Source organism: Eublepharis macularius, chromosome 8, assembly GCF_028583425.1.
Source record: "Eublepharis macularius isolate TG4126 chromosome 8, MPM_Emac_v1.0, whole genome shotgun sequence".
NCBI lineage: Eukaryota > Metazoa > Chordata > Lepidosauria > Squamata > Eublepharidae > Eublepharis > Eublepharis macularius.
In genome coordinates, this window is record NC_072797.1 from 141,419,183 (window position 1) to 141,431,654 (window position 12,472).

The following is a 12,472-nucleotide window of genomic DNA, read 5'->3' on the forward strand; positions in this document are numbered from 1 at the left end:
CCAGACTTGTGCCTCTGCCTTTTAGAACAGTTTGATCTGCAGACATTAGCAGCCGATAATACCTCCATAGTGAAGAAAGATTTGCTAGCTGATTTCTGCCGACCAAGCTGTTGTCAGTAGACTGGCCGTGTTGCCCATCAGCCTGCGTTGTGTCCTGCCTCACCAGGTAGCAGAAACAAAAGGTTTCTCTTGACCCTGATAAGAGTACATTGGCTGTGCTCAGCTTAATGGGTCACAAGTCACGCGGGCCTGATTTAACATAGGCCAAAACCGATGGGGGAGGAAAGAAGGCACGGCATAGCCTGATCTCGTCGGATCTTGGAAGCTAAGCGGGGTCAGTACTTGGATGGGAGACCACCAAGGAAGGCAAAGGAAGGCAATGGCAAACCACCTCTGCTTCTCACTTGCCTTGAAAGACCCCTTGTTGGGGCCGCCATAAGTTAGTTACGATTTATGAGCACATACACATGCACAAAATTGATGGATCCCTGCCCCAAAGAGCTTCCAATATGTTTCACCAGAATGGGAGATGTCAGAGGGGTGACTTGGTGTAACCTTATGTCACTAATTTTGACAGATCCGGTATCTTGGTCTCAGGTGTCAGGTTCCTTTGCAAAATAATTAGCAAGTAACAAATCTGTTCTTCAAAGTGAAAATGAGATTGAGAGGTTACCAAAATTACGGACTAGAAAGTGGTCGTTTTACATATTGGAAATACCAGTGACTGATCGGACAAAAAGGAGAGCCGGTATGGTTTAGTGGTTAGAGTGTCAGACTAGGATTTGGGAGCACCTGGCTTCAGCCACCTCACTTGGCCACAGAACTCCCTGGATCCTCTTCGGCCGGGCATCCTCTGCCTGCCTGCCGTGCTTGCTGTGGGGTGGTTCTAAGAATAAAACGAAGAGGCGAGAATCATAAAGGCCGCCCCCTTGAGCTTTGGAGGAAGGGCAGGATCAAAATGTTCAAGAGATGCAGATTATCTAGAGACTATAGTTAGTGGATTTTCACGTCATTTGTCTATCATTCCTTGTTTCCATTTTCTGGTTGATAACTTTAAGAAATGGGCTGTACTTCTTTGAGAAGCAGTGCTTATAACTGCTCGGATATTGGCAGAGCTAAAGGCGTTGAGTGTGGTTTCACTTTCTGTATAAAAAAAACAAAATCGTCCAAGTTTCACTTGGCACTGCAAGACGTACCTTTTTTTAAAAAACAACAACATTAATTACTCCTTTAGTAATGTATTGTGGATAGAGTACCGTGTGATGACATCCCTGCTTTGATAAATTATGCGTGCCATCCTGTGTAATTGCCATAGTTTGTTTTCTCTTCCTAAAGTGGATACAAGCACTCTGGAGTCTCGTCAGTATTTATCCTTGTTGGATTTGGATTCAGTGGGGGTGGCGGTGGGTTAGGGGCTGCCTTCATACAGAAAAAAAAACCCCAACATATTTGGAAGAAACGCTTTGCTAGAACTCCTTCTCTGATGTCCCCATTTCCCGTAGATAGGGAAACACTGATGTGAAAGAACATTCAGATATGCACTTCCTGCCTGTATCTAGAAATGGCACACCAGGGAGTCTCTGTACCACCTGGTGGGATGTGCAAGTAGACGAGAAGGGAGACCAGAGGCCCAGAAGCTCTTTGATGTCAGAAGCTTTGGAATGGGAAGTTGTAAAGTGATGGAGCCTTTCTTGAAGGAGATGTTTCACTGTATCTGACTAAGAGCTGGAATAGCATGCAAGTTCATATTTGACAGTGTCCTGTTGTAATCATAGAAATACAAAAAAAGATGAAAGTGAAACAAATCCTGAACGTCCAGTAAACCTCAGAAGCCTCCAGGGGCCGTGATTCTTGGTGGGTTCCAAGTATGGGTCTTGTACTAGGCTGTCTCTGTTGTAAAAACTATACAATATGCTTTGAAAGAGAGCAGTAGTTCAGTTTTATACAGGGAGGGACTGAAATCTTTTTCAGTCTTTAGGTAAGTGTCCCTCTTGTTACGGGAACAGCTTGATGCTAAACAGCTTGAAGTAAAAGGGTGCTAGCTAAGGCCAAAGGATGTGATTCTCTGTTGTTTTTATAATGTCATTCTTCTAATATTACAAAGGCGAGGAATTCAGCTTCGTGTGACACTGCAAGTTCCATGAGCAGAGCTCCCAGCATTCTCTTCTTCATTTTGGTGTTATGCATTAGAATCCAGTTTGGATCAGCACGAGGCAAGGGGGAACTTAGCCTTCTTCTGCGTGCCATTTTCTTAAGTGAAAATGGACCCTGGAAGCTATTTGCCCCTTTGGGGTAAACATAAAGGGCCGAGCTAGAAGTGACAAATTACACTTGAATGGCAAGTGAACAGATCACTACGTGATCAAGTGGAGTGCAAGTGAACAGGGAGGAATACATGTGAGGGCCAAGCTACACATGACGAATGACACTTGAACGGCAAGTGGATTGAGTGGAGGGCAAGTGAACAGGGAGAAATACACTTGCCGTTCAAGTGTCATTCGTCATGTGTAGCTTGGCCCTGAGTCTGTTGACTTGCCATTGCAGTGTAATTCGTCACTTCTCGCTTGGCCCACAGGTACCCATATTGGGGGCTGATGCAATTGGCAGAGCAGGGCTTTTTGTTTTTGTTTTTTTAAACAAACCAAAATGTTCTCGGGCCTCAGTGTTAACCATCTTTCCTGAAGTGTGTTGTTTTTCATCTGTTCGTATTTTTGGTCCCTCTTTATAGTACCACTGTGCCATTAAACTCACAAACATGAGTCTATGAAATGTTTCTGTGTGTGCATGACCTGTGCTTGGACATTTGTGATGCTCTGATGACTTGGGAGGAAAAGACAAAAGGGTAAAATTTTCAGAAGCTTTCCAGCGTTATCGCCTGGAGGCGAATGTTACTTACTGCAGGCGAACAGCTCTTTACAGGCCTATTCTAGAACGTGTGTCGTCAGACTGGGTGCAAGCCGGCCTCGATGGCAGAGTTCGGTTTGACGCTTGAAGTCTTTGAGTGATGTCTTTGAATTTTGGGGGTGGGGAAAGAGGGATTGGGATGTTTTGTTCTTTGGAATACTAACAGTTTTTGATAGGTGAGCGTGTCCACTATTTTTACAAATTAATAAAGTATGGAAGAATGAGAGAGCCTGGGCATGGAGCTGCAGCACTATCTTTGTTAGCCAGCCTGAACATCTGAACTCCACAACTCTCTGGAGCAGGGCTCCCCAGTGTGGAATCTGTGGACGCCTTGGCTTCCGCCAGTACTTCACTTGGTACCCACCAAGCTTTTCAGAAAGTAGACAGGGCTTGTTACTGGGTGCCGTCATCCATATGAAAGGATTTTCCATGACTGCAGTAGCAGCCACAACCACTGGCTGATCAGAAGGACTGGTAAGCACTCAGGCTTGTGATGATTCAATTTCCCCTTCAGGCTTTTCTTTTTATTTCCTTTTCTTCTCTTCCCTCCTCTCCCCTGGGCTTTCCTTCATTTCTTTTTCCTCCCCTTCTACAATTCTTCTGCAAATCCAGGAGGGGGGCACTGCAATTAGGCTTCTTCTCCAGTGGCAGCCATTGGGGGTTTGGCTCTGTCCCCCCACTCACCCACCCACCCACCCCCCAATTCCAAAGGTGCCTGCAGGCTCAAAAAGATTAGGGACCTCTATATTAGGGCCACAGTCCTATGCACACTTCACTGGCAGCAAGTGCTGTCAAAATGAGGGGGACCTACTTTCACTTAATGTGTAGAATGGGACTATAGAATGGAACTGAGATTTGGACTGCCATTTTAGGTGATAAAGTGTGAAGCCTAATGTAGTCCATAATATGCAGTGGGAATGGCAACACACACCCTGTTGCTCGATGGACCCCAGAGTCCAGACTGCACATAGATAAAGAGCTACTTAGATAATTCAGGGAAATGTTTCTTTCGAGCTCTGGGCAAACTTCCTGCTTTCTTTAAAAGAGAGAGAACAGTCTCTTCTCTGTTTAGTGCCAAGAAATCTGATTGTTAAATTCCTTTTTATTGTGCAAAGAAATCACCTAGTACATTCATAGTTACAATGCGTGGTAAAGGGGTTAAGACACATGCTGGAATTTAACCTTAGGTGCTGCTTAATAATGCTGTTTACCTGTGTTTGATATTTTTAAAACATAGCTTATCCAGTTAAGGCAGCAGGGCGTAATTCCCACTATGCCCTTGTATGGACCTTGCATTCTTTGGCAATTTCCCAGCTTGATTACTGTAATGAAGTCTTTGTGTGGCTGCCCTTGAAGACTGTTCAAGAAAAAAAACTACCCACATAATTGGCCAGTGACATGAGTGGAGACCACATTATACCAGTACTAAAAGATCACCACTGGCTTCCAGATTCTGGCATTAATCGGTTAAAGAGTTTAGATCCATGGTTTCTCAAGGACAAACTTCCCCACCCTTTACCCAGTAAGCTAAGAGGATCAAGGAATGCCCTGATCTGGAGTAGTTTGCTGTCGGAGACTAAATGGATGACCACAAGAAGCAGAGTCTTTTCTGTCCCTCTTAGGAATGCCCACCACCAAGCCCTTTCTGCTGAGACTTCCAGAGGTCTAGTAAAAACCTTTCTGTTCTGTTCTTTGAGGCTGCTGGGTAGATGTGAAGAGATTCTGGCTGCCGATTCTGTGATTTTGGTTCTTCTGTGATTGTTTTATATGATGATTACGCTCCTGCATTAAACTTGCTGGGTGAATTTGGGCCAGTCACATGCTCTCAACCTAACCTTCCGCGCAGGGTTGTTGTGAGGATAAAATGGTGGACCATGTGCACATTCCTGAGCTCTTTGGAGGAAGAACAGGATACAAATGTGTCAGATAAATAGAAGTGTGTGTGTGTGTGTGGCTGTGAGAGAGAGAGGGAGAGGGAAGAGGATGCATGCTAAGGATGCAGGCAGGCCAGTGGCCAATAAGCACCACAGTTGAGGCCATGCCATAATGTAGCTTCCTGCACAGTGCTTAATACTTTCATCCTAGAACGTAACCCCATTGCACCATGTGCTTTGCAACCGCAGTGTCAAACATGGACAAGGTTATCTTGGTAGCAGGCAAACCTCCTTATTCCCTTGGCCAACAGACTCTATCCATGGCAGAGTCAAGGGAGGAAGTCAGGTTCATGCCGCTACTGGGGATCCTCTGTGAGTTCTTGATTTTTAGATTTCTGTCACACTGATAAATCTCCCTCAGTACGTGCTCCAACTGTCCTTATTTCCTAGCAGCCATTCCTGTTTTGCGTCCGTGTCCCTAATGAGTCACATCCCTAATTAATCCCTGCTTGATCCTGCGGAGATCTGGGGGGGGGGGCTTTTGAGAACACTGATGCTGTGTCTACATATACCCTCGAATGTATTTACTTTCTCTCCCACACCGTAACTGCTCATCCCAGGAACAGAACAGAGGTGGGTGAATGTGTTTCTGAGCGGAGGCCTGTATCCAGCCACTCAGAGCCAAGCTACAAGTGACACCTTATACAGGTTGGACACTTGTCAGCTTCCCTCAAGTTTTGATGGGAAATGTAGGCATCCTGGTCTTGCGGCTCTTCGACTGCTGCCCAATGGACTTTTCAACTGTCACTTGTCCAACATTCCGCCAAGCTGTCTACATTTCCCATCAAAACTTGAGGGAAGCTGGCAAGTGTCCAACCTGTGTCATTCATCACTTGTAGCTTGGCTCTGAGTACAGAGCAGTTAAGGGCACTAAAGTGATCTTAAGAGGGTTCAGCTGTTTTCACCAATTCCCACTGAAATCCACTGAACCTGCCTTGCCAGTACAGTTCTATAGGTGTGCAGAACCTCAAGAATAGCCTACGGGCAGGCCATGGGGTCTGCAATAGGAGCGGGAGACTTAATGGAAACCTTAAGGAAACAGAAGTGTCCGTCAGTGGTTGGAGACAGGCCGATGTGTGTAACAAGACTCATTGTTAAGTTTGTTTTGTTTATTCGGCAAAGTAAGCGTTATGCTCCATTTGTTGCTTGAGAAGCCAGTGAAACGCTAAAGGAACGGTCTTCAGTGGTCTTCAATTATGGGAGTTGGTGGGTGAGACGAGACTTTGCCATAGATTATCGCTGTGAGACTCGGGCATAGATTGTGGACGTGAGGCGCAGGATCGTCCCTCTTTTCCCCTATGACCCATGAGGGTACATCGCGGTGGCCAAGGCTGGAGTGTTCACGCGCGTCTTCCCTTTGCCCGTTGCAGATGTCATGGTTCCCTCAGTATCGCAGTTCAAAGTTCCGCCACGTCTACGGCAAGGCCGCCAGCAAGGAGAACTGCTATGACTGCATCCCCATCACCCGGAGCGTCCATGACAACCACTTTTGCGCTGTGAACCCACGTTTCATTGCTGTGGTAACAGAGTGTGCGGGAGGCGGCGCCTTTCTTGTGATACCAGTAAATCAAGTAAGTATCACTTCAGTCTGTCAGTTATAGAAGGGGTTTGTGTGGGGGAGGGGGGGTGTAGGGCTGCCAGACCCCCAGTGGGTCCCACCCCCGCCCCCACCTACCTGGCCAGTGGGGGGGCACACCTTCAATGCGCGCCCCCCTGCAGTGCTGTGCGCCCCTGTGCACAGCAGCCGCCAGGATCAGGCCTGTTTTGGCCTGGATTGGGGCCCCTGTGGAGCGCGGGAGCGTTCTTGCACTCCGCAAGGGCCCACAACGGACCCGGCCCATGTCAAAACGGGCCCGATCCACGCCAAAACAGGCACGGATTGGGCCCGTTGTGGGCCCCTGCGGAGCGCAGGAACGCACCCATGCTCCACAGTGGCCTAAAACAGGCCCGATCCGTGCCAAAACGGACCCGATCCGTGCCAAAATGGGCGCGGATTGGGCCCATTGTGGGCCCCTGTAGAGCGCAGGAACGCTCCAGCGCTCCACAGGGGCCCACAACGGGCCCAATCCACGCCCAAACGGGCTGCGTGGTGATGTCACTAAGTGACGTCATTGCGCTCGCAGGAGCGCACACGCACACAGCCCCCCCCCCAGGTAAGAGCCAGGCCCCAATCTCCCACTGGGAGATCGAGGGGGCCTGGCAGCCCTAGGGGGGTGAGAGGCCAGCTCCTTCAGCAACCATGTTTTGCACTGAGCCAGGGCTTGAAAAGTTGAAACACGTTGGGTCTGTCTACCAATTCATTCCCCCATGAGCATAATTCTCATTTGCCTGTATTTCACCATGCAGTTTTGAACCTTCGGGGGCATTTTTTTTTAAGAGAGGGTGGGAGTTTCTGCTGATTCCCCACGCTGGCCCCCTGAGTACCTCCTCTTCAACTTTGTTCTTTGAGTCAGCAGATTGTGAGCATCTTTGGGAAGGAGGAGGAAACAATCTCTGAACGGTTCTCTGGGTGTTTTCTTGAGCATTAAAAAGCAGTTGGTGTGGTTGGATTGGGCTGTAGCATTTGGGACAGGTGGGGGGGCGCTAACCTTTCCCCTCCCCTCCTATTTTATTTATTTATTTACGCTAACAACAAAGCCCATTGTGGGAAAATATACAATGGGCTTTAGAAAGGGGAGGGCGGGCAGGCAGGCATCCGCTCCTCCTCCGTCACTGATTTTTAGCCGGTGGAGGAGGGGGGTGGGCATTGTCATCTGCTTCACGCCTGATCTCGGCCCTGTGAAGGGGTGGTGGGTTTTGCTACCTGCTCCATGCCTGATACATGCCAGGTACGGCTGGGTAAAGAGGGGTGGGCATTGCCACCTGCTCCCCGCTGGGTGAAGGGAGGAACAGTCATTGCCTCTTGCTCTGCGCCTGGTCCTGACAGGTGAAGGTGGGCGGTGGGCTTTACTACCTGTTCTGTTCCTAATCCCAGCTGGGTAAAGCGGGTGTGGGCATTGCCACCTGCATTGCTCCTGATTCAAAAAAAGCAACAGGAGCAACCCTCAAGGGAGTACCAAAACAAGCAATATGAGGGCAACACAGTGAAAAAATAGTATAAAGTGTTATTGAAAAAGTAACAACAAATGTATAGTCAATTAAAGTGCAACATGCTACAGTACCATAATAATACAATCAGAACAGGCAGCGGCAACCAATACAACCAACCAAGGTAAGGGAGTACAAGGTGAGCGCTACATATAAAGCCATGAAATTGTTTTCATAATAAAAGTACTTCTGTTCTTTTTTACAGGTGTCAGGAAGGAAAGCCTGGGGGCACAAGACCCCAGCGACCCTACAAGCAGCCAGGCAAAGAACTTGCTTCAAAACGTCTTCCTCGGGAGTCGCAACACAGATAACACCTGAAAATAATAAATCACCACCATGAAGCTCTTTGGTGGAAAAGCAAGCACCTCCAAAGGAGGTGCTTATTATTTTCAGGTGTTACCTGTGTTGCAACTCCAAAAGTGGAACCAGCTGCCTAGGGAGGTGGTGAGCTCCCCCTCACTGGCAGTTTTCAAGAAGAGGCTGGATGAATACTTGTCAGAGATGCTTTAGGCTGATCCTGCACTGGGCAGGGGTTGGACTAGGAGGTCTGTATGGCCCCTTCCAACTCTGTGATTCTGTGACTCCTGAGGAAGACGTTTTGAAGCACGTTCTTTGCCTGGCTGCTTGTAGGGTCGCTGGGGTCTTGTGCCCCCGGGCTTTCCTTCCTGACACCTGTAAAAAAGAACAGAAGTACTTTTATTATGAAAACAATTTCATGGCTTTATATGTAGCGCTCACCTTATACTCCATTACCTTGGTTGATTGTATTGGTCGCCACTGCCTGTTCTGATTGTATTACTGTGGTACTTTAGCATGTTGCACTTCAATTGAGTCAGCCTAATCTTCCAATTTAAACAAGAGACGGCGGGTGTATAATTTGGAGGAAATGTCTAGCAAAATGATAGGGCAATAGTTTGCAGAGTCTTGCCTATTACCGTTTTTTGTCAATGGGAATTATAATGTTTTGTTTCCAGTTAAGAGGATGGTACAAGTGTGGTCAATTTCTTTAAAAAGCCTGGCTAAAATTGGGCATCGCCACTTGAGAGTTTAAATACCTCCGGGTGGCCCATATCCTCCCCTGGGGCTTTGCCTGTAGGAAAGGAGTCGACCAGCCGCTTACATTCTGAGGTTGTTACAGGGGCCCAAGCTGGAAGAGTCTCTAAGTCACAAGGTGAATAATCAACAGGTGTTATTATAAAGAAGGGAGAAGTGGCGAAACCACAAGTCAGCATCAACATTTGGATCACATACTTGTGTAGCTAAAGATATTAAGTCCCAGAAACTCTTTATAATTTTTTTGTGAAATAGAGAGGCTCAGCTCTTCCCACTGGGATTTATAATAAGCAAGATTTTGTCTCGGAGAAGCTGCTCATAAAAGGAGCAAAACTGGGACAGGAGCTGGATTGAGGACTCTGTCCTGAGTTCTCTAACTCTACTTTGTAATGTATATAATGTATGCCTCATGTCTCCGCACTCTTGATCAAGCCAAGATTTTCTAGGGTGGGCTAATTTGACTTGGCTATCAGTAGTCACATAAGGGTTTAGTAGAGAAATTATATTTGTAACAATAACAAAGCTATCCAGGTCAGGGGAGTTCACCGAGTTTCTCGGGTCCATTAATTGTTGGGAATTGAGAATAATTTTAATTTTATTATATAATTTTTCACTCCATATTAGGTGATCTTTACCCTGCTTTGGACCCACCATATTATGGGGTATCATAGGCTGATTCCGCACATGTTGGATAATGCACTTTCAGTGCACTTTATCAGTTGTTTGAGGTGGATTTTTTGTTCCGCACACAAAAAAATCCGTTCCAAATGATCTATAAAGAGGATTGGAAGTGCATTATCGAACATGTGTGGAATCAGCCATAGCTGGAAGATCTGTAAAAGTAGAGAGGACTGCAACCTGGGGCAGATGATCGCTTTCGGTTCTATTGTGAATATCAAAGTTTTGAATCGTCTGTAGTAGTGATGAAGAGAGTAAAATATAGTCAGTGGCACTGGCCCCATAAGAACTTTAAAAGGTATAGTACCCATTTGAATTGTCATATTCTGTGCCATGGAGACCAAATCTAAAGGTCAGATTTAAGAGACGTGCACCACTCTTATTCAAAGTTACATCCAATGAGGACCACGGCAGATATCAAGAGTCCACTATGTGAGTTTGTTCTTTTTGAATGAAACTGTTAATACCTTGCACCACTCTGGCATTGAAGTCTCTAACTAGCAAAATGTCAATGTTTGGATAGACCTCCTCCACTCTCTCAAAAACTCTATTTTCTAGGGAAAGACTCTGGACCCCTTCCCCCCCCCGCCCCCATGAGCTTTTGCTAGTCAAGTGTTAGATTTGACTAATGGGGTTATTTCGCATATAAGCTCCTGGTTCGTTAAGTGGGGTAACTTTAAAGATTGAGCTGACAGCAGTTGCAATTGGATATTCAGTTGGTATTGGACATTCAATCGATATTCAGTTGAATATTCAGTCGTTTTTGCCATCTTCTGCGCATGGAGCAGAGGTCACTGGGACAGTCAAAGAGTGAATGTCCTGCATTGTGCAGGGGGTTGGACTAGATGACCCTAGAGGTCCCTTCCAGACCTAGGATTCTATGACCCTCTGGTGTACATGCTGCTGTGTGGCTCTCTGACTTGCTAGCAAGATCTTCAGTTATCACATCTAAGTTAGGTGGGTCCACTGGCACTGCCAGATTAGAATACCTGCTCTCCTTGTTTATTTTAATAATGGATGTCAAGGGGTAACAACTTGCTTCAGGTAAAGGAGTGTCCACTCCCCATGGGGGCTCCTGCAAGGATTTGAGAGAGTTGGGGCTGGAGCTCACCCCCAGTTCACTGGCTTCTGAAGTTCGTCTTAGATCCTTCATAGCAGGGCTTTTTTTCAGCTGGAACACGGTGGAACGGAGTTCCGGCACCTCTTGAAAATGGTCACATGGCTGGTGGCCCCGCCCCCTGATCTCCAGACAGAGGGGAGTTGAGATTGCCCTCCGCGCCAGTGGCGCGGAGGGCAATCTCAACTCCCCTCTGTCTGGAGATCAGGGGGCGGGGCCACCGGCCATGTGACCATTTTCGCTGAGCACGATTTAAACTTTAAAAAACTGCCCCCTTGTTCCAGCTGACCCAAAGTGACGTCATTGTGCGGTCCTGAGTTCCACCACTGAGTTCCACCACCTCTTTTCCCAGAAAAAAAGCCCTGCTTCATAGTGTTTATCAGGTTCTCAAGATGGCTTATTAGATAGTTCGGATTGCTTGAGTGATGAGGTTGAATTTTCCAATCCAGTGAAGATGTTAGATTTCAGGTTAGAGACCTCCATCAGGGAGAGTGGAACAAGAAGTATTGGGTGATCAGCAGTTGCTGGAAGGGTTGTAGTGACACCCAAGGAAACATTTTTGAATTCTGTATACTTTCCTTAGGTTCAAGTAAACCAAACTTCGGGGATAGCCTCAGCATATCAGAATTCTTAAAATGCCTTTGAAGCTTGATTCCCGTCTTTGAGAGCCTAGAGGCAGGGATTCTTTCCGTACGAAAATGGAGGAAACACTCATCGCTCGGGTTGCCAGCTCTAGTTTGGGAAATTCCTGGAGATTTGGGGATAGAGCCTGGAGAGGGTGGGGTTTAGAGAGGGGAAGAACCCCTGCAGGGTGTAAAGCCACAGAGTCCACCCTCCAAAGCAGCATTTTCTCCAGGGGAACTGATGTCTGTCGGCTGGCGATCAGTTGTAATTCCAGGAGATGTCCAGCCACCACCTGGAGGCTGGCAACCCTACTCATAGCGCAGTGTGCCTATTAAACTTGCCAACCTAACCACGTCTAGGAACTTTGGAGTAGTTTTAAGGATGGCAGCTAGGTGGTGCCTTGCGTTCATTTTTGCACTCCAATCAATGGCCGATTCCAGATGGGCATAAATAAAGCAAGTGCTTTCGTTTTTCCAGCGACCTCACTCGTAAAAACCCGTAATGTCCCGTCCCTGCTTACCTCCGGTTCATGGCGCTGTGTTGCGCTCCAGAAGCAGACGGTGTGAACGCCGTATTGTGGGTTTGCACACTTCTGGACGCTTCGTCGCCGTGGAGAGGCCCTCCCCTTTCCCTCCTTCCTTTGCCGGCCGGCCGGCAACAATATTCCCTTAATTTTTTTTTTAAACCGGGTACCATTTGCGCAGTCGCACGTTTGTGCACATCGAACTGCGCAAATGCGCACAAATGCACAAAAGTTGACGCTGCGTATTCGCATACCTGCACATTTGCGCATTTGCGCAAAACACGTAAAAAAATTTTTTTTAAAAAAATGAAATGCGAACCAATGAAGGCCCCCGACATCAACTGTGACGGGGAGGAAACAACCAATCCCGGGTACCTCAGTTGGCCGTGCGAAGATCTGGAAGTGGGATGGCACGGCACACTGCGAGACAAAGCGGATGGAGACGAAAGTGAACGTGTGGCCGGTAAGCGATTATTTCCGCAGAAAAACCGCAATTTCTGGCCATCTGGAATCGGCCAATGTGTCTTCTCTTCAGAGAGAACGCATTTATTA

The 12,472-nt window shown here is 47.2% G+C and overlaps 1 protein-coding gene across 2 annotated transcripts in view; it reads left to right on the plus strand.

Annotated features, from left to right (window-relative positions):
* CORO2A (coronin 2A) overlaps window positions 1-12,472 on the plus strand; it is a 97,997-nt gene that overhangs the window by 54,080 nt on the left and 31,445 nt on the right. For both annotated transcript variants that reach the window (XM_054987164.1, XM_054987163.1), the window contains exon 2: window positions 6,209-6,409. In XM_054987164.1, coding sequence (XP_054843139.1) covers window positions 6,209-6,409 — 201 coding nt within the window. The remainder of the gene's footprint in view (window positions 1-6,208; window positions 6,410-12,472) is intronic.